This window comes from Hippoglossus hippoglossus, chromosome 8 (genome assembly GCF_009819705.1).
Source record: "Hippoglossus hippoglossus isolate fHipHip1 chromosome 8, fHipHip1.pri, whole genome shotgun sequence".
NCBI lineage: Eukaryota > Metazoa > Chordata > Actinopteri > Pleuronectiformes > Pleuronectidae > Hippoglossus > Hippoglossus hippoglossus.
The window spans coordinates 3,328,086-3,349,560 of record NC_047158.1 but is presented as its reverse complement, the minus strand read 5'-3'; the positions used below and the strand labels follow the sequence as shown (position 1 = coordinate 3,349,560).

The 21,475-nt window shown below is 44.7% G+C and overlaps 1 protein-coding gene across 2 annotated transcripts; it reads left to right on the top strand.

The window, feature by feature from the left end:
* Nucleotides 1-11,120: 11,120 nt before the first annotated feature.
* On the top strand, nt 11,121-17,627 carry LOC117766926 (chromobox protein homolog 1-like). 2 transcript variants are annotated; one of them, XM_034594382.1, is made up of 5 exons: nt 11,121-11,381; nt 14,233-14,533; nt 14,785-14,956; nt 15,137-15,231; nt 17,353-17,627. In XM_034594382.1, the coding sequence occupies exons 2-5, from the start codon at nt 14,487-14,489 to the stop codon at nt 17,501-17,503; spliced, it is 465 nt and encodes a 154-aa protein (XP_034450273.1). In that variant the 5' UTR covers nt 11,121-11,381; nt 14,233-14,486; the 3' UTR covers nt 17,504-17,627. The 2 variants fall into 2 exon arrangements, with proteins under 2 accessions (XP_034450273.1, XP_034450274.1); XM_034594383.1 differs by having other exon boundaries at nt 14,230-14,533.
* Nucleotides 17,628-21,475: the final 3,848 nt, after the last annotated feature.

Genomic DNA, 21,475 nt, shown 5'->3' with positions numbered 1-21,475 from the left:
GCGTGAGGACCAATCAGCTAACAGCTCTCACCTGTGCTGATTGATCCTCTGTGGTGCAGGTGAGGGTGCTCTCCCAGCCCCCTCACCTCCACATACCCCCATCACCAAATTCAGGACAGGGAGCTATCCGGCCTGACCTACTCCCCCCAGGGCAAAGCCGCACAGGCGCCCTGGCAACAGGTACAGGGCCTGCACGTGTCCGTCTCTCCGCCGACGAGGGACCAGGAACAGGGCTGCAGGGCCTGCAGGGCCTGCAGGCGTCGGCCTCACCACCGACGAGGGACCAGGAACAGGGGCTGCAGGGCCTGCAGGCATCGGCCTCACCACCGACGAGGGACCATGAACAGGGGCTGCAGGACCTGCAGGCGTCGGCCTCACCACCGACGAGGGAACAGGAACAGGGGCTGCAGGGCCTGCAGGCGTAGGCCTCACCACCGACGAGGGAACAGGAACAGGGGCTGCAGGGCCTGCAGGCGTCGGACTCTCTACCAACGAGGGACACGGGATAGGGGCTGCAGGTGTCGGCTTCTCCACCGACGAGGGACCATGAACAGGGGCTGCAGGACCTGCAGGCGTCGGCCTCACCACCGACGAGGGAACAGGAACAGGGGCTGCAGGGCCTGCAGGGCCTGCAGGCGTCGGACTCTCTACCAACGAGGGACATGGGATAGGGGCTGCAGGTGTCGGCCTCTCCACCGACGAGGGACCATGAACAGGGGCTGCAGGACCTGCAGGCGTAGGCCTCACCACCGACGAGGGAACAGGAACAGGGGCTGGAGGGCCTGCAGGCGTCGGACTCTCTACCAACGAGGGACACGGGATAGGGGCTGCAGGTGTCGGCCTCTCCACCGACGAGGGACACGGGACGGGGGCTGCAGGGGCTGCAGGTGTCGGCATCTCTGCCAACCTTAGGTTAGGAACTGGAGCAGGGGGCGTGGAAACAGGAGCAGGGGACACTGGCTTCACTGCCATCTCATCATGCAACTCTTTCAGTACAGTGGTCTTATACCTCTCAGGTAATACCAGCTGTGTTTCGTTTGTTGTCTTCCTGCGGAGAATGCCATCTTCATCAATATGAAGTCTTTCCCATCCATGCAGTAGACACTTGCTTTGCATACTGAAGCTGTTAAGTCCTCGTCCTGTTGGTTTTTGGTCCCTCAACTTGCACTGCATTACTGGACCAATGTTCTTGTCATCTTGCTGTGCTTGTTGAATCTCAGCCCCTGAGAATGGTTTGTGCGTCTCTTCACTCACTGCTGTACATTGGAGAGAGGTAAGTACTGGACAGACCCATGGTGAGCTGGAGTCTTGAGTCTCAACAGCTTGGGTTGTCGCTGCCACACAATCTGATGCCAACTCTTCGGTACACTGTCCCATTATCATCTCGATATTTATGGGCATTCTTGACAGACTGTCAGCATTTTCTTTTCCTGGCCGATATCGGATGGTAAAATGGAAATCTGCAAGCTCCGCTACCCATCTGCATCCAGTTGCATTGAGCTTGGCACTTGACAGGACATAAGTGAGCGGATTATTATCGCTAAACACAGTGAAAGTAGGTGCATAATACAGGTAATCTCTGAATTTTTCTGTGACTGCCCATTTTAAAGCGATAAATTCCAGTTTTCCTGAGTGGAGATGGTAATTCCGTTCAGAGGCAGTCAGTGTCCGGGAACCGTAGGCTATCACACAGAGTTTATCATCCTGTCGTTGATATAGAACTGCCCCGAGCCCTTGGGTTGAGGCATCGGTATGGAGGATAAATGGCAGTGAAAAGTCTGGGAACCCGAGAACTGGTGGTTCGACCAGACAGTCTAATAGCCGTTCCAATATGTGTTGATGCTCATATTGATGCACACAATTGGTTTGTTTGACGGCACTCCTTTACTCTTCACTGTAACTCGTCTTGTGTTTATCCTGTTTTGTGGCACATTGTTGTCTTCTGTTGTCCCTTTCAGCAGGTTGTACAGTGGCCCCGCGATACGGGAGAAGTCCTGTATATTTTGCCTGTAATAACTTAACAAGCCCATGATAGCTCTTAGTTCTCCTACGTTGCTAGGTCTCTTCTCTTTCAAGGCTCTCACAGCTATGGTGTCGGCTGGATCGATTTTGCTGCCTTCAGCTGACACAACTCTTCCCAGATAGCGGACCTCATGTTTAAATAATGAACACTTGCTGGGTTTTAGTTTGATCCCGTAACAGCTGAAGCACTTTTCTGATGTGGTTTACATGATTCTCAAATGATTGACTATATACTAGTGTGTCATCCAAGTAGGGGATGCAGATGTTGTCTCACACGTCTTCCAAACACTCCTCCATACAGCGTTGAAAGGCTGCGGGTGCATTCATTAGCCCAAATGGAATCCTTATCCATTCATACAGGCCCCATGGAGTCACAAATGCAGTCAAAGGCCGGCTGTCTTCATCCATAAAGCCCTGATGGTAGGCCTTTCCTTGGTCTAGCAATGAAAAACACGAGTGGCCACCAAGACTGTCAAGGATGTCCTGCACTCGAGGAATCGGTTGTCTATCAGGGTGAGTCTTTTTGTTTAGCTGTCGGTAATCTATGCAAAGGCGTAGGCTGCCATCTTTTTTTCTAACACAGACAACCGGTGAGGCATAAGGTGAGTTGGATTTCGTCACCCATCCTTGCACAATAAGATTGTGCAGATAGTCTTTCATCTCTTTATATAGCGGCTTCGGCACCGACAGGTAAGTGCGCGCTACAGGATCCATATCCTTTAACGATATACTTAACTTCAGCTTCTTGATACATCTGATGTCATCATCTGATTTAGAAAAAGAGGAGCATTCTTCACGAAGCATGTTCTGTACTACTACTCTTTCAGGTTCATTTAGATGGCTCAGGTCTATTGGTGGATTCCATGGAGTGTCAGTAACTTGCTCACTCTCTGTATTCACTTGACTCACTGACACTGGAGGGCTATGACTAGGTTTCTCAAAAATGGTAGCTGGGTACACAGCCTGAACTTGCTGTAAGGTACCCACGACAGTTCTTCCTGACAACTCAATATCATGATCAGTGGGATTTTGCACATCCAGCACAATGTAAGGTGAAACACCACTGCTGAGCTTTACCAACGTCTCACAAAACTCAAGGCCTTCAGCCCACTGTGGGTTTATGTCTGGCTCAAAGAGAAGGGTAATGTCTTTCTTCAGTGGCCGTGTCTGCGCCTTACAGTCAATCTGAACAGAGGTGTGTTTAGGTATGATGACCTTCTCTTTTATCGTTTTCACAACATAGCCACATGACTGCTCGACAGTCACCAGATCAATGAAGCCGGTAACATCTTATTTCTCAAGGCTAGGGAAAGCCACTCTTAATGTCTCATGCAGCTGCTCTCTTCCCGTAGCATCCAGTTGTTCTGTAGCGCTGTTTTTTAATATTTGTTCAATGACATTAAAGCCTAGGATGGGCTGTGAGAGACTTCCACCTCTCATCACTAGCATGGGGACAACAAGTTCTTTGGGGTCGGCTCCCTCTGCAGCTAATCCAAAAGTGACCTCAATGAAACCCTTATAAGGCATGCTCTGTCCGTTAGCAGCTGTGATTTTCAAATCGCCGGGTGCGTCAAGTAACTCAGAGACATCTCTTAATTTCTCACATGGCAAATGTCTCCTTTTCCACTTTTCATCAACAATACAGACTTGAGAGCCTGTATCCCATAATGCTTGAGTCCTACGGCCTTGTATGAAGCACTCAACCATACACCGTTTCCCTACCAGAGCAACAAGGCGAAAATGACTGTCCTTCTTGGTGCGGGTGGCATTTGCCCTTGGGTGGGAGAGCTGGTTTACTTGTGGGTGAGGGTGCTGGTTGCATCGTTTTCTATGTTTTGGCCAATGTTCAGCTTGACCGATTTTAGAACAGTAAGTGTCTTTTTTACAGGATGCACATGTTTTGAGTCTTTGGTCTTTCCCATGGACACCACAGTGGGAGCAATGCTGTTGGGACATTCCGCTGTTGCCGGTTACTCCCTGTCCCATGGGGGTAACCCTCTTCCGTTTAACGGAACATCATTTTCTTGTCTGGTTCCTCTCACCCTGCAACCTGCGAGAAAGTGTTCGCTACTACCGCATCTGTAGCAATGAGTGCAATATTCACTTCCACTTTGCTGACAGCCACTACATTTTCTCAGGCGTGCACGATTCGGAGCAGGATACTGGTGCTGTGGTAAGAAGCTTTGTTGATATTGAGCTGTATCTCCCCTTCGTCCTGGTCCTGGGGGAGGCCAGTAGCTTTGTGGTGCATTCTGGAACTGGGGAGGGGGAATGCATTCCTGCGCCACAGGATGTTGAGTTTCTCGAGGAGCAGCTCATCACTTGTTGCCGTTTGTTGCAGGTACGGCTGGAGGTCGCTTCTAATGCTTTCATTAGATTATCATCTGACAGGCCTGTCAGAACGGTATGGAGAAACATACTCTGTACGAGGACAGGATCGTATCTTAGACCAGATTCTGTTTCCTGTGAAACAGGTTTTTTTGTCTTGCGCCATATCTGTCTGTTTTGCATCTGAGGCTACCTGTTCTAGTGCACCATTTTGGGCAGCCTGTTGCAACTCGACAATTTTATCTCTCAAAATCAGTAGCTCTGCCATACCCTCATCCTCAAGTTCATCCAACTCTTCTCTCTCTAAGTGCCTTGTGACATGTAAGATGAGAGAGGAGCGACTTTTGCCTGATACCTCTTCAAATTTTGAACCAGCAATAGTTAGAAAATCACAAACTTCAATCAACGCATCTCTTGTCAATGTGTACAGGGCACTACCAACTTCTATTTTCAAGTCCTCTCGCTTTGAAGAATCCATTTCAGTCTCTGATCCGTGGACAGTATCAGTGTGATGCAGAGCTTTCTCTTTGCAGAATAGACAACACAGTTCTCCTGGCACCAGTGGTTGACCTCAGATTGCATGCAAGTCTCTCTACGCAGTTGTTGAACCACCACACGCTATCGTCCACCTTGGCTGTAGATGTGAAGGGTTGAATGATGATCGGGGACGTCTATCTGGGACAGCTGGCCCTCGTCACATTCATCCCAGAATGTTGCGCCCTGAAAAGGGGAGATATCAATAAAGATGCTTGGACACGATGTTTCCTCTCTGGCAGCTTCATTGAGAATGGCACTGTGGCTGAGAGCTCCCCTATCCGGCCCCTGCAGGTATGACTAATCAATCACCAAATGTCACCTCTCAAACAGGCTATACCAGTAGATTACAGATTAGCTCATCTGGCAGGTAGAAATCCTTATTCTTTTAACAAAAAGGTTTTTAACTCTGTTAACCCTTTTTGTTTAAAACTTTAACCTTTTTCACAGGACTTTGTTCTTATATCTTAAACATTTTAACCCTTTGTAAGACTATAAATGAATTCCATTTATTTTTTATGTCCCTATGACTGCTTTTATTGCCTATTGAATTTATATCAATAATCAGCTTCCTAATAAAATCAATCTATCACATGTGCATATCCATCTGTCAGAAGCCTTAAATTATAAGGATAAGGGATTGGGATCTCCGTCTGTATTTGTTTATTGTATGTATTATTGTGTATATATTTGTTTCTTTATATCCAAATGTTATAAATGGGGGGAAGTGACGTCTCGACGGGGGGGTTGTTTTGTTTGTGCCGGCCGGTGAGCGACCAGCGACGTTCAGTGAACTACGGACCTGAGGACCTACAAAGAATTATTTCCAAATAAACTGGATTATTGCCTGGGCGAAACTTTCAGGGATTACCGTGAGGACCGGACTCTTTTTCTGGGCGGTCAGAGGTGGTGAGAATAGCGTTATATCATTGTTTGCGGCAATCTCATCACACCACACCTGCTTAAACTTTGTGTTTTTTGGGATTCAAGGCTATAAGGGACAAACTATTTCGTTTGATGAACTGAGGGACTGTATGAACCTGGGGTTTGGGGGAAATATTGATGTATGTGATTTGTTTTAAGTTGAGTGGTTGTGTTCACTTTCTCGTCTTTGTTTGCGGGCATACGTCCAGGTGCTATGTGTGTATGATTAGGTTTATTGAAAATACAGATGATTAAATGCAACATTCTTTCGGTTAATTTCATTATTATATATATTATTTCATATGTGGTGGGGCCAGACGATGGGGTTATCGGTCCTATGAAGTATTATTCGTTTATTGTAAGATGGTCAGGCGGCGACGCCCCTACACAGCGTGACAGATCCACCCGTGCTCCTTTAGAATAGCGTATGTAATTTTCTCCTTACATCCTAAGCAAGGTCAATTGTTACACTGTCTGCAGCTCCAGAGAGAGGCAGAAGAGAGGACATGGAAATACACATTGCAGCAGTTTTTTCGACTTTAAACCACTGATATATCATCTTAGGGGTACCAATACCTCAAATTAAATCCCAGTAAGGTGTAACATATGGGCCCTTTAACTAAAGGAAGTTAAGTGACATCTATTCCTTAATGGCGGATAGGCACTCTATTAGGACACTCATGCGGCTGACATTGTCTGGCTTGAAGGACATGTATATTTGGGTGTCATCGGCATAGGAATGGTATGATATCCCATTAAAATGGCTGATGACGTTTCCTAATGGGAGCATGTAGAGTGAAAATAGAGTGGGACCAAGAATGGAACCTTGTGGCACTCCACACAACAGTGGAGCCAAGGATGAGGTGTTATTTCCGATGGAAAAGGATATTTGTCTATCTGAGAGATATGACTTGAACCAACTAAGGGCAGTGCCAGATATGCCGAGGCATTGCGATAGTCTATTGATTGGAATGTTATTATCAATAGATGATATACGCTCCTCATTTTCAAATCCACCTTCTGTAACTACATTTCCATCAACTTCATCTTCATCCCCTTTGCTTTCCTCTTTCACCCCGTCTCCCAATCAAGTTCTTACCCTAGTAACCGAGCCCGCCCAACCACCTGCCCCCTTGACCCCATCCCATCTCACATTCTCCAGTCTATTGCTCCTGACCTTCTTCCTTTTCTCACCCATCTTATCAACACTTCCCTGTCAACTGGCTGTTTCCCTAACTCTCTGAAGAAGGCAAGAGTAAATCCTCTCCTGAAGAAACCCACCCTCAACCCGTCTGAAGTAAACAACTACAGACCTGTCTCTCTTCTTCCCTTTCTTTCCAAAACTCTCGAGCGAGCTATCTTTAATCAACTCTCCTCCTATCTTCACCATAATAACCTTCTTGACCCTCACCAGTCTGGTTTCAAGGCAGGCCACTCAACTGAGACTGCCCTCCTTGCTGTCTCTGAGCAACTTCACACTGCTAGAGCGGCCTCTCTCTCCTCTGTCCTCACTACTGGGGTCCCTCAAGGTTACGTCCTGGGTCCCCTCCTCTTCTCTCTGTACACCAACTCTCTCGGCTCTGGCATTCACTCACATGGCTTTTCCTACCATAGCTATGCTGATGAAACCCAACTAATCCTCTCTTTTCCCCAATCTGAAACACAGGTAGCAGCACGAATCTCTGCCTGTCGGACTGACATCTCTCAGTGGATGTCTGCACACCACCTGAAAATTAACCTTGACAAGACTGAACTACTTCTCCTTCCAGGGAAAGGCTCTCCCACCCACGACCTGACTATTACCTTTGACAACTCCGTATTAGCCCCCACCCAGACTGCTAGGAATCTGGGTGTGACACTCGACAGTCAACTCTCCCTTACTGCCAACATTACTGCAACAACACGTTCTTGTAGATACATGCTGCACAACATCAGGAGAATACGTCCCCTTCTCACTCAGAAGGCGGCGCAGGTTCTGGTCCAGGCCCTGGTCATCTCACACCTAGACTATTGTAACTCCCTCCTGGCAGGTCTACCTGCTAGTGCCATCCGAACTCGGCAGCTCATCCAGAATGCAGCAGCTCGACTGGTCTTTAACCTACCTAAATTCACTCACACTACTCCACTCCTCCGCTCCCTTCACTGGTTAGCGCTGGCTGCCCGCATCCGTTTCAAAACATTAGTACTTGCGTAACGTGCGAACGGATCGGGACCAGTCTACATCCAGGACATGGTCAAACGTTACACCCCAGCCCGTTCACTCCGCTCTGCATCAGCCAATCGGCTTGCTGCTCCCTCACTGCGAGCTAAACACTGTCCTGGCTCCTAAATGGTGGAATGAGCTCCCCAATGACATCAGGACAGCAGAAAGTCTATAAATCTTCCGCCGCAAACTAAAAACACACCTCTTCCGACTACACCTTGAATAAAAATTTAAACTAACAATTTAGTAGAACTTAAATGGCACTTACTTATAGCACTTTGTAGTTTGACTTTCTTGAAGAAATTGTACTTTCTTGATTCTTGTTGTTCTGGGTTTGTACCCTCATGGTTGAATGCACCAATTGTAAGTCGCTTTGGATAAAAGCGTCAGCTAAATGAAATGTAATGTAATGTAATGTAGTGTCAAATACAGCACTGAGGACACAAGGAGTAGTAATACCTTGCATCACCAGCATCGGCAGACATTAGTAAATCATTAGTAATTTTGAGGAGAGCGGTCTCCGTACTGTGACGTTTACGGAATCCTGACTGGAATTTGTCGAAAATTTTATTATTCTCAAACGCGTCTAGCAATTGGGTCAGAACCACCTTTTCAAGAATTTTGGATATGTAAGGGGGTTTTGAAATGTGACTTTAATTTTGTGGGAGGGATTTGTCAAGATTCGGCTTTTTCAATAAAGGTTGAATGGTAGCTTTCTTAAAGTAATCGGGGACTTAGCCAGAGGAAAGGGAGCAATTAATAATTCTTAGAAGGCTAGGGCCAATAGTATAGATTACTTCTTGTAGGAGTGATGTGGGTAGGATGTCGAGAGGGCTTGAGGACGAGGGGATGTGCAACACAGTGTCGATGAAATCAGGAAGTGAAACCTGAAAGTTGCTTAGTAGAATGGGACGGGCAGGATACTGCGATATTTTTGGATGATGGTGGTCGCTGGTGCAATGTTGGTTCTAATGTCATGGATTTTTTACTTAAAGAAAGATAAAAAAAATTCACAGTCAGTATGTGAAGTGGCTAAAAGGGCAGAATGAGCAGGGTTTATAATTCTATTGATGGTTTTAAAACGGATTCTGGGATTGTGTTGATTACTGGTGATTAGATTGGAGAAATATTTTGCTCTTGCAGTTTTAATTTTGTTATTATAGGAATTCAGGAGGTCTTTCATGTACAAATAGTGGACATGCAGTTTAGTTTTTTTCCACTTCCTTTCGCTTTTTCTGCACAGCCTTATGAGTTCTCGTAGCCTGTCATCAACCCATGGAGAAGTGATAACAGGTGATTTCATTCTTTTTTTAATAGGGCCTATGATATCTAATGTGGTTTTAAAGGTATTATTAAAGCCATTGAGTAAAATATTCAGGCATGCTCCAAAATCTTGTGGAAAGTGTTAAGACTAAAATCTATGTTTTTCTTTGTGTGTGTGTCTGTGAAGATGGCAATGAAACTGAACTCTAAACAAATGCAGTATGTTAGACAGGGGTGGGGGCAGGGGCAGTTTGGGCTGAATATGTGGAGAATGTGTGGCCTTCACATAGTGACTTTTAGTAGCCGTTGCTGGCTGGTTTTAATCTTGAAGTTGGTTAGTGTGTGTGTGCGTCACATTGCAGTTCAGTCTCGCACCTGTCTGATAATGCCTGTTGTGGAGACTGTACATCTGTGGCATACAATACACTGTACTTTAACTTGTTCTCATACCTAACTTACTATATTACAGCCTAAACTCCATTAGCTTTATTCAAACATCACACATACATGAATGCACTGTTTTCATAAGAAACTGTGACCTACCCTTAGAAAGAATTCAAGCAGCTGCCACTAGGTTCTGAAGGACAGATAGGAAAGGCGTTGTTTTGTCTAGAAAATGTGCATGCTTACGCACACAGAACATACAGCCGATAACGCAGGAACAAGGTTTCTCACTCCAATGAACAACAACACCATATCTGCAAAAATACTGAAGACCCACAAGGCTTCAGCTGAAGGCCTGTAAAACATGAAACCAAACACTGTCAGAATGTGAAGATTTTCCCAGCTACTGTCAGAGGAGGGGCGAACTTGGGAGCGGCTCCTCATCATTCGCAGATTCCAGTGCCAAGAGGCTGGGGACCACGCCTGCGCACCAGCAAGGGAGAGCCCAGGTCTGAACCATGATGACTCCCCCTCGTTATTGACCAATGAAGTGATACCTACTATTATAAGTACTGTACCTGCCGTCCGTTCGGGGCGACTCTTGACTACCCCGTGCTACTAGAAAGCCGAGGCTGTGTATTGAGTGCCCATAGCTATGTGCACATAGCTATGCTGTACCTTTTCATTGCTTCTGAATAAAAACTTGTTGAACCAAACCGAGACCGGCTCTTCTCATACCTCGGGACAAAAGAACACGACAAAAGCCTTCCCAGAAGAGTGGAAGTTGTTATAGCTGCAAAGAGAGGAACAACTCCATATCATGACCTATGGATATAGAATGGGATGTCATAAAGGCTCCCGTAGGTGTCCCAATACCTTTGTCCATTTAGTGTATGTGTGTGGTGCAGCTTAGTTGAATACAGGGGGACTGTTGGTGGTATGCGCTCCACTGAGAGCCATTCTAGTTTAGTGTGGACCTTTTGGGATGCACGGGAATCGAGAGAGCTCAACGTACTGCAAGTTCAGAAAACATCTTTATCAATTTGACGACACATGCGCTGTAAAAAGTCACAACACACGCAAATACAGACACGCGCTGCTAATAGCAAAACGACAACGGAAATGTTTCCAGGGGGACTAAAAAAATTGATAAACCTGGCTTTGTGAAGTTATTGAAGTCTGCTACTCGTCAGTGGTGATGGAAATTCACAAAGCATTAAACTACAGCCAGGTTCAGCACCTTATTCGGGTCCCCTGGAAATAGTTCCGTTTTGTCGTCTTGTTCCTGTGTTTTGAGTTACATTTTGAGTATGTATGCGTGTGTTTCACCTCCATGTCTCCTCCGGGTGGGTCTGGTTTTGTTAGTGTCTGCAGCGGGTCGTCGGCTCCCTCACCCATCCCCCCCCCCCCCCCCTCTCAGTAAAAGTAAAACTTCACATCCCACAATGCACTCGCCACGCTGTCCACCACCGGCGTCACATCCGGCAGTGCTGTTGGCGGGCAGAACGGGAGCTGGTGCTGGTTGTTAGCGACGCTGGGGCTATTGTGTGATTCAGCAGCGAAGCACACTGAGGAAAACTCGCCCGCAGACCTCCGCCAGGCCCCCGGTAGCACTGTGCAGCAGTCGGCGCGTCCTCGAGCTGTTACCCGGTCACAACACAGGATTGCATCGGTGCTCGTCCTCGGGCCCAACTCAAGCCCACTCCAAGCTTTCCCCGTGAAGGTAAGGCTCACTAGCCGCGGTGAGAAAACACACCAGCCATGTTGCCCCCTGGCTGCCGGAGCAGGGCCGCCACACAGGTTTTCTTGTTCGTTTTTTTTTTGTGTGTGCGTGTGTTTGTTTGTGTGAATCGCTAAATGTCGCGGCGTAATCTGGAAAATGTCCGAATCTGTTTCGGCATTCGTCGGCTGTGTGGTGGTGGTAGCAGCGCGCGAGGCTGCAGCGTGCTCGTGCAGGCGTGCTCGTGCAGGCGTTTGTTTGGCGCTGCTCTCGTGAAGCAGGGGTCTTTGTGTGACTTTGTGCACATCGAACCTTCAGTGTGCAGATGTTACAGGTTCGTGCACAAGTGTGTGAAACTGCGGCTGTCGCGGTGTGTTCCTTTTTTCATCTGGTTGCTGGAGAGGGGCGTTTTACTTCTTCCACAGCAAACCACTAAACATGAGGTGTTTGAATGACACACACACACAAACCCACAACTTGCAGGCTGACAGAATTAGATTTTTTTTCTAGTTGTGTGTTTTCATATTTAAGACCGAACTGTGTGAATATATAGTTCAATGTCCTGTGGTGTTGAGCCGCTCCAACTCAGTGTTTGAAATCGAGCTGGATAAAGTACAGACACTCGGCGCCACAGCAGCCGTTCGTGTCCTTTCTTCCACATCTGGCACGGGTCACTAAAACGAGTAAATGGGGTTCCGCGGGTTCATCCCACCAACGGCACCATTCTGCGCTGTAAAACCTCACTTTAACATGGCGGCTCCTGTGCTTTTCTTCGGAGCCTGTGAGTTCAAGAGGAGCCTGCGCTCAACCCTCCCCCCTGTGTTTCGGGGGGCGCCATTGCTGCACAGAGATCCCACTCTCAGGTGGGCTCCGTCCGAATACTGTCACCAGAGTGCAGCCTCCTCAAGCACCTCAGCTGCAGCCGCAAGTGTCCGTGTGCAATCACACAGTCGGGGGCAAATCCTTGTAGCTTGTACCTGGTTTGCGTTGGGCAAATGCAGCTGGAAGTGGTTAATCAGTATGATTCAGTATTTTGTTGTTAGTAGATAAACTTGCATATATTACATTATTCAGGATGCTTAAATTTAACTTAGCATAGTGCAACTTCATAGTAGTTGTCTAACGCTAGTAAACTGTTGATTATTTGTGCCCTCGTGGCATAAATGTCGTCATCCACTCATGTCTGCAAGGGTACACATGGACCCCCATGCGGAGCCAAAATGTGTGTCCACACTGACCGAAAGGTACATGCTCCGGGTACAATATGTTTTGTTCTTCAATGCTTTCCAGTCGAGCCTGTGGAACGCTCTTGGTTTGGTAGCAAAGAAGCCGTTGTAAATCTCTTGGAAAGATGGCTGCATGCTCGCACAGGACTGGAATTTTCAGCCGACATACACGGCTCAATCACAGACGATATTCAGAAGTTAGCAAGCGAGTCACAGAGAATTCAGTTTGTAGTAGTTGTCAGGCACTGCGCCTTCATTTGTTTTGGGGGCGTGGCTGTGATGAGATGGGAGGGGTGAGATGTGCCAGTTGCATTTTTTTTCAAAGTGTAGCCTACTCTTGCTGGCTTTTCCAGCATTCCAAATCCGTGCTTTAAAACATGCTCAAGTTTAGTTCACTTAACACAATTGAGCAGTTTTCAGACACGAAGTCCAGAGAATGTCCGCAGAATTGGGTCTAGACTTTCTACGGACTTTGTCTTTCACACATGGACAATTATAGAGCTTTTTTCCTATCTTTATTCAAGAGCGTGGTCTTTCAGTTTGAGAGCATGACTTGTTGAATTTATGTTCAGACTTTGTATAACTTTTCATCAAAACCCTGCTCTTGCACTCAAATAGCCCCTGTTTGCAGTAAATTTGCTCTGCTTCTGCTCAAACTGTGTGCTTGCACTCAGATATATTGTTGCTCGCACGGATTTCCGGTGCTCCAGCTTCGTCTGCTCTTGGATTTTTGCAGTCGCGTTCGCTTTACTTCAGAGCGTCCCGTGCGGGCGGTTACTCTTTAACAGGGTTCATCCACTCCCGCCCTCCACGGCTTTATTATATCGACCATCTAGCACACAGAGTAGCAAAAAACAAAACGGTGTAGCTATTATTATAAAATAAAAAGTATGTGTGCTGGTATATACAATAACTGTCTATTTATTCCAAAAGTCAAGGAAAAAAGCAAGGGGAAGTCCATATAATAAAGCCGTGGATGAACCCGGTTAAAGAGTAACCGCCCGCACGGGGCGCTCTAAAGTAAAGTGAACGCGCCCGCAACAAGGCAGGGATCCTTTCATTCATTTTCATACATTCAACAAGTCATTCTCTCAAACTGAAAGGCGTGGTCTTTCAGTTTGAGATAAAGAGCTCCATGAGGAATGCAGTGGGAGATTCTCAACGCATATGCATTCACAACAACACAAAATTCTCTCGGAGGATTCAGGTGAGGGGTGGTGCAGGGTGTCGGACGCAGGACATAAAGACACCTGCCTCAAGATTTTTTCACCTAAAGCTCTCTTGATGTCTTTGTCTGTTTTTTTTGTTGTTTTTTTTCACTTTTGTGTCTGTCATGTGTTGCAAACATCAGCACACCCACTTGCTTGCTGTGAATTCTCCGGAGGATCTTCTGCTGTCTTTTCACATTGTCTCCTTTTGGACATTCTGCAGAGTTTTTACTAGGGGCTGGGGGGGAGTGCAGAAAGTTCGGAGGCTCTCACTTGGACATTTGCATTCTCACTTTTCCTATAACATTCACCTCTGGAGAATGTCTGGAGGTTCTCCAGAGTTCAGGGCATGCCGAAAGCAGCTTTAGTTGTTGTAATCATTTCATCACCATTTCTGCACTTTCCTTTTTGGTTCAGCAGAGGCTCCCTCAGCAGACGTCAAGCTGGCGACCGTAGCAGCCAAGAAAGGCAAGAAGGCCGAGGAGGAGGAGCAGCCTGCCGCACCTGCAGCAGCCGCACCAGCACCACCAGCAGCAGCAGCCGCACCAGCACCACCAGCAGCAGCGGCAGCAGCAGCAGCAGCTCCGGCCGTGGCAGAAGCAGCAGCAGCAGCAGCAGCTGAGGAGGAAGAGGAGGAGGAGTATGTGGTGGAGAAAGTTTTGGACCGCCGGGTAATGAAGGGCAGAGTGGAGTTTCTGTTGAAATGGAAGGGATTCTCAGAGTGAGTACGAGTCTGGCTTAACTAATAACTTTCACTTTAACTCATTAGGATATGATTTCTGTACTGGTTGGATGTTTTGGTCCCAGGTGGAAGTCTTGTAATTTTTATTTTCAGTTTTAGATGTAATGCGTTTACAATAATACTTAAACATTTCTAATATCGAGTTTTGCTCAGTTAAGCATTTAGAAATTTACAATTTTGAGTGAGGTTTTATCAAAGCAGCTACAATTTTTGTGTGCGCCTTTTTCCAGCGAGGACAATACCTGGGAGCCACAGGACAACTTGGACTGTCCTGACCTTATCGCAGAGTACATGCAGAAACACAAAGAGAAGGAAGAGAAAAAGAAAGAAACCAAGAGGAAAGCTCCCAACGAGGCCACAGGAGACACAGCAGAACGAGGGAGTAAGAAGAAGAAGGAGGAGGTAAATGACAGAGAGGTTGCCTCAAACTATCTCAGCAGCCAGCCAGATTACAAAAACATTATTTTTTTTAACTTAGCAGCGCACAGGGGGCTTTAATGCTCATTCTAGGAGCATAGTCTCCTGCCAGTCTGTTTTTGTCTTCTTGAGTCATCCTTGTTTTCTTTTACTTCCTGTCTCCAGGGGGAGAAAGCCAGAGGTTTTGGTAGAGGTCTGCAGCCAGAGAGGATTATTGGAGCAACAGACTCGAGTGGAGAACTGATGTTCCTCATGAAGTGGTGGGTCTTCACTGTCAGTTTAAAAGTATCCAGTGAGAATCCATAAGGCTAATTTCATTTCAGTATGCACAGTATGTTTTACAAACAATGCGAATTGAATGTAATTTAGACCTCTGTCTGGTCTGAGTTATCAGGAAATGAGATACCCCCATCCTTGCATACAAAGTACTGAGGCTGATAATGTTATTAGAACTGAAGAATCAAATGCAGGTTAAAGGTCATCTTAACTAATAAGTGTACAATAATTTTTGTTTTCACACTAAAAAACAGAGGTCACAAACCTGTCGATCAATACCAACTGTTCGATCTTGAAAGCCTTCACTGTCGATCTCCGTAACGCTCTGGACACACTGGCTGTGGTTGTCTGTTGCTCACACGGGCAGCGTGTCCACTAGAGCTGCTGGTATATTTCCTTCATTATAAGTCGAATTATGTACTAAACTAAATGCCAGGACTCTACAGTATGAATACGTGCATCTTCATTTCTTGCGATAACAATCAAAGCCCTGTTAGAACAAATGAATAGATTCAGAAAGTGAAACGCTGGAGTGCTTTTCTTTGAAAGGGGTTGGGGAAGTGTTGGGAATACATATGTTTGTGACATAGACAGATAAACATTGTGTTTCACATAGGGCTGGGTGATATGGCCTAAAACAAATGATAGTTTTAGGCTATATCGCGGTACACGATATATATCTTCGTCTTTTTCATCTCTCCAGGGTAAAACCAGATTGGCATAGGTAAAATGAAGTCCCTCAGTCCCATGATTGGTCTTTAGGGGCAATCTATAAATGACAACAAAAGGGTGAACCACAAAAGAAAAGGGGTTGTGGGTGCTCTTAAATCAAAGAAATACATATAGTTAAAAGAACACTCCCAACTTATAGTTTCAAAACGGTCTCATCAGCCTGTCTCTGCACAAAACAAACAAAAATTGAACCTCACCCTGAACTTGTAATAAGAGATAAACAATGCAGACCTGGACAGTGTGTACACAATGCAGCTGTACAATATTTCTGTGTAAGTGGCAGGAGATTTGTCCTCCTGTGGACTACAGGAGAGAATGCTGTCTGTCTTTCGTCCCTTAACTGGCCTCAGTGGCCTCTCTCAAACAAGTTAATACTCAAGTATAACTTGCTGCAGTGTTTGGTAATAAGCATAATGTCTGCTCATAGTGTTAAAGTGGTAAGAGTGTTGTCGGTGGTTGTTGATGTTCTGGACTAAATTATCTACTTTTGGTTTGTTTTTGTCTTTCGGATTTTATGTCCATGAGGAAGGGTAGAATATTAGAAACACCATGACAACACTATATATTAGGAAAACATGGGATATGCGATGACGTTGTTGAATGTTGCGATGACTATATGACCTAATGTAGTTAAAGTTAACATGTTATGATCTTGGTCTTTACAATAATCCAAATAATATACAGCCTAATGCTATAAAATGAAGCCTACATAAAAACAAACAAGAAAACACTTAACAAATGAACTACAATTTTATTGAGTATGGAAATAATGAACCATACTCATTTATAGTTAACCCTAAATTACATTGTAAGTCTGGCATTTCATGGTTATTAAGCTCAGACCCAGGATTAGCCTGCACACTACTGGTAGCCTCACAAACTAATTAAACCCTCTGCTTTTGCAAACCCATTTTTTTACTACAGAAGTCTGGTGCCATTGGCTAAGATAGGGCGACTTGCAGTATCCAAACAAAACTATTGCTGTTGTTACAACACTAATTCCTGCATTTATTTATTCCTACTTTATTTATTCCTACTTATTTTCCTCTGATAGGCCAAATATATTGACATGCAAAGCGTGAATGCATGTCTCATGGAACACTATTTTTCGCAGTTCAAACAGTCTTGTGCAATACATATATTAATATCGCGATGACGGTAAATTTTATATATATATATATATATATTATGCAGGTTGTAGTATCCCTGTTCACTTGGAATGTGGGAAAGTATATAAAAAATAAAGGACAGGTCTAAAAATTCACAACATGTCATAGCTTTTTGATGAAAGTTTCTGTCACTACACTCACTCTCTGACATGTTTCTTTCTCTCCTCTGCCTTTTATATTTTTTCTTTCAAATTAAAAATACAGGAAGAATTCAGATGAGGCGGACCTCGTCCCAGCCAAGGAGGCCAATGTCAAATGTCCCCAGGTGGTCATCTCTTTCTATGAGGAACGCCTCACCTGGCACTCTTACCCCACGGAGGAGGAGGAGAAGAAAGAGGAGGAGAAAAAAGACTAGATGAGTAGAGGATGAGGAGGCGGAGTTGTAGGGCAGAAAATCAACTTCAACTACATGCTGGTGAACTGTTGTGCAAGTTAGAAGACTCCTGCAGCCACTTTGGCAGAGAAAGTGATTAAAAAAATAAAAAATCCCAAATCATTGGGATTGAACTGCCAATGTAGCTGAGAGAGAGAAGAAGTGTGTTTTCCTGCCCTGGAAGGAGACAGCCCTGCTTTCCTCAAAAGATGCTCCCACTTGTGTGTCAACTGAACATGTAAGAAACACTTAAAAGAGGTATGTTGACACTTAAGTTCCTCTCCTTTTGCTTTACTTCCCTCACCAAGAACATGTCACTTAATGGGAGTCGGTGCCTTTGTTCTGCTAGTATTTTTCATTGTCGTCACAAACTATTAAACTGAATCCTGTGAAATTATTAAAAAAGTGTTTGTCTCCTACATTTAGTGACAAGTGCTTGGTGTTGGAAATAACAGGGATACAGAACAGGCTGTCAATTTACCTCTTTAATACATGCATTCATGTGAGAAGCAAGCAGAGTGTTTGGCTGTTGCTGGCAAGTTTGTCACTCCCCCCAGTCACCGGTTCTCTTTTAGACGTCCTGTATTAGATAAGAGGGTGAAAGTGGATTGTGGTGGTTTGGTGAGAACAAACTTTCCTCCCTGTTTTGACAGAATACACCGGAGGGAACTTCTTTTGAATGGGAAAGAAGTGAGGTATTGAGGAGTGAAAGAATGGACAGAAACCTTTTCTCACACTATCTGTTCTCTTTGTGCCACCTGCGTTCTCATTATCCCGGTTCTACATTTGAAACTCCACACATCAAAGGACTGTAAATTTCAGACTAGCTAGATACAATCGTTACGTGAACAGACCAGTTGTTGGCTTTAGCCTTTGCGTGTCCTACCAGCCAATTGTGCAGCCAACCAGCCAGTGTTCAGATGTCCTGCATTTTTTGTGCTTAACTTTTTCTTCTTTTTTTTTTTTTAAATACCTGACAGCTTTTTTCGTCATTGTAGCCATGGACAAAGCTCCAGCTTGTACTTTGCTTCGTGTTAGTTTAATTTTTTAATTTTTGAAAATTAAAACTGTTTTTTAAAAAAAGTATTTTATCAAACCTGAGCTTAGTTTTTTGTGCTCATTTTATGGAGGTTCATTGGCAAACATTTTTTGTGAATGTAAATCTGTTGATCTGTTACAATATACAGAGTGGGTTTAATGTAAGTGCACAGACTTCAGTTCATTTCCTGGTAGCTGTGGCAGGTTTGATCCAAAAACTTCTAAAGTTGGTTGGTGAGCTGTCAGGTGGCTGGTGTGTGTGTACACACTGAACTGCTTCAGACAGATCAGCAGCTGGCTGGTTGTCATTTCCACTGAGTGATGGGTACACTGTTTGACCTCAATTGAAGACTTGCATGGAGCAGATTCTCATAGCAGTGTAGAATTGGCTCAGACTGGTAGCAGTCCAAGGCTTTTGTCGAACCAACACCTCCAGCCTGAAGAAGCTGAGATCCCCTTTGACCTAAAGATTAGAGGGGAGATGAGTCGAGGACCAACTCATGATCCTTCAGATAGAAACACATCATGCAGAATGACACTGTGCCAGGCTGTCAATACTGTATCTTTTTAAAAGCACCCAAAAAAGATCTAAAACCTATCGCCCAGACGGTCTGACCAATATTAGCCTATGGCAAATATATAAGTTTTCGACAGAAATACCAAAGATGTTTGCAAACTGTAATCTTAGCATTTGTCCACCTGACAAATTGTTTTATTTTAACTGTATGGGACAGAATATGGTATATGACTAAATTGTCCTCAGTACATTCCTTTGTCACAAAACAAATGAGTATTGATGCATTTGTAATCATTGAATTAAAAAAACTCCAATATGTCAATGTCTGTATTGGCTTCAGCAATCCTGCTTAATATTAATAATTGTTATGTTGGAGTGTCTGTTTTTGGCACAAGGCCGAACAGGCGATCAATCTTTTTTTGACGCCTTCTGTACCTGTATTAACAGTGCAGGGTGGGGCTGTTGTGTTGTTCACCAGTGATGAATTCAGCTGTCACTATTAGTCATAGGCTCTAGTTGTTTTATAGATCTACGGTCAGCCTCTTGTTTGGCTGATGAGAAGGTGAGAGTTGCCTGTTTGGCTGGTTAGGTGGAGGTTCCCTGATGAGGTCAATGTTCTATCACTCAGTGGATATGCACTCAATAACAAATACAACTGTTCTCCTGCCCATGGAGGATAAAATAAAAAATTATGAAAAATCTTCATTTCCAGAACCTTGTTTATAATCTTTTCACACATGTATTTTCTAGGCTGTATTATTTAGCTTGCACTTGCCGGGCGACACTCAAGACATAATGACTCTGCAAATTTTCAGTAGCTCCTGGTTCCTCTTGCTCGCAGATCGTACTATGTTCCACACTCCCTTTCATATTTGCAAATAGGGTAATAGGATAGAGCTTTTGAATTCTGCATGATCAATATAATCACTTCATATTGAATGTAGCCCGGCTGTGCTTATTTCCAGGTATACTCTATTAAAGCTAATATTGTAGCTCACTCTGTTAGCGGACCTAGGTTAGCAAGTTCAAATCTCCTTTCCCATAACAGTTTACTATGGGTGGCCTTTCCTGCTTTGAGTTATCTTGAAGAGAGAATTTAATTCTGAAAAATATATTTCCATAATTATATTTTTCTATTCCCAGTGGATGTTACCTCTCTGCTTCACCTCACACTGCGTCACATCACGATCCTAGACAGAGCAGCTATTTTTAAATAAAATTACCCTTTTTCCCACAGAATTTGGTAATTTTTAATGAACCCTAACCACGTGTGACATGTTGAAGAAGGTATGTAATGACCTAAAGCAGTAAGTTGCATAAAAGACGGTACAAGTGACCACAGGTTGTGTAAGCATAATCAAATTCCTACTGCATTTCACAAAACTACTCGCTATACATTTAACTGGTACCACATTCTGAACCAAAAACGTTTTTTAATCTTGTCATAATAACGAGATCTCTGACTCGTGTGCAGCCCAATTTACAGTACAGCGCTATTTTCAGAGTGCTCGCTCGAGCTGTCATGCTACCGCTAGCTCGCACTATGGTCCACCGTCCACGCAGCAGTTGTGGCATGCAATGCAGTTCTTTACCTCACGCGAGAACTTATCTGTCACTCTTCAGTCTGTACACCTGTCACTGTGAATCTGTTGCGTGTGCAGTGCTCCCCTTGCTACCACCAACTTCTTCCTAAATCATTCTGTGAGACACTGCAACATCCATTTGTCTTTTCATCTGGGTCCAAATTACAGGTCTAAATGTCAATCTGAAAATTTGTATTCTTTTAGCCAGTGTTTGTATAGCTGTAGAAACGTTGGTTGTTACAGGCTCTTATGTCTTCACTGTGTGCACCAGTCTTATGACTAAAATATCCTGCAGTCAGACTCCCCCTTGACAGGAAGGGATTGAATTAGCTGTATCTGGGTCCGCTACTTAGCTTTTCTATCTTGTCTCTGAAACTTTTCTCAGTGTTTAGCAGATTAGCTTGTGTTATCTTGTTGCTTGTATATTGGTTTCACGTGGATTGTCACTGTCAGGCTGATCTTACTTTGTCTGTTTTGGACAATAAAGTTTTTTTGTTTTCATAATAATTTGTACTGTGGTGTCTCAAATGCTTCCGGTCAAATGGCATACAGTAAGAAAGACAGCCACCACATCTCTCTTTACATTTAGGAGCTGTCTGATGGCTAAAACCATCCGCCTTTGTTTTGTGCTGCCATTTGTGTCCAACAAAACAAGTTTGAGCATGTCACATTATTAAAAACTCCTTGTCAGTATCAACATGGTATCAGTTTTAATATTCCCTGAATGTATAAAACCCAGTCTGCAGCCAATGCTAACAAGAGTGTATATTTTGTTAATACAGTCAACATTTGATTGCCAAGTTCTGCCAACTGTCC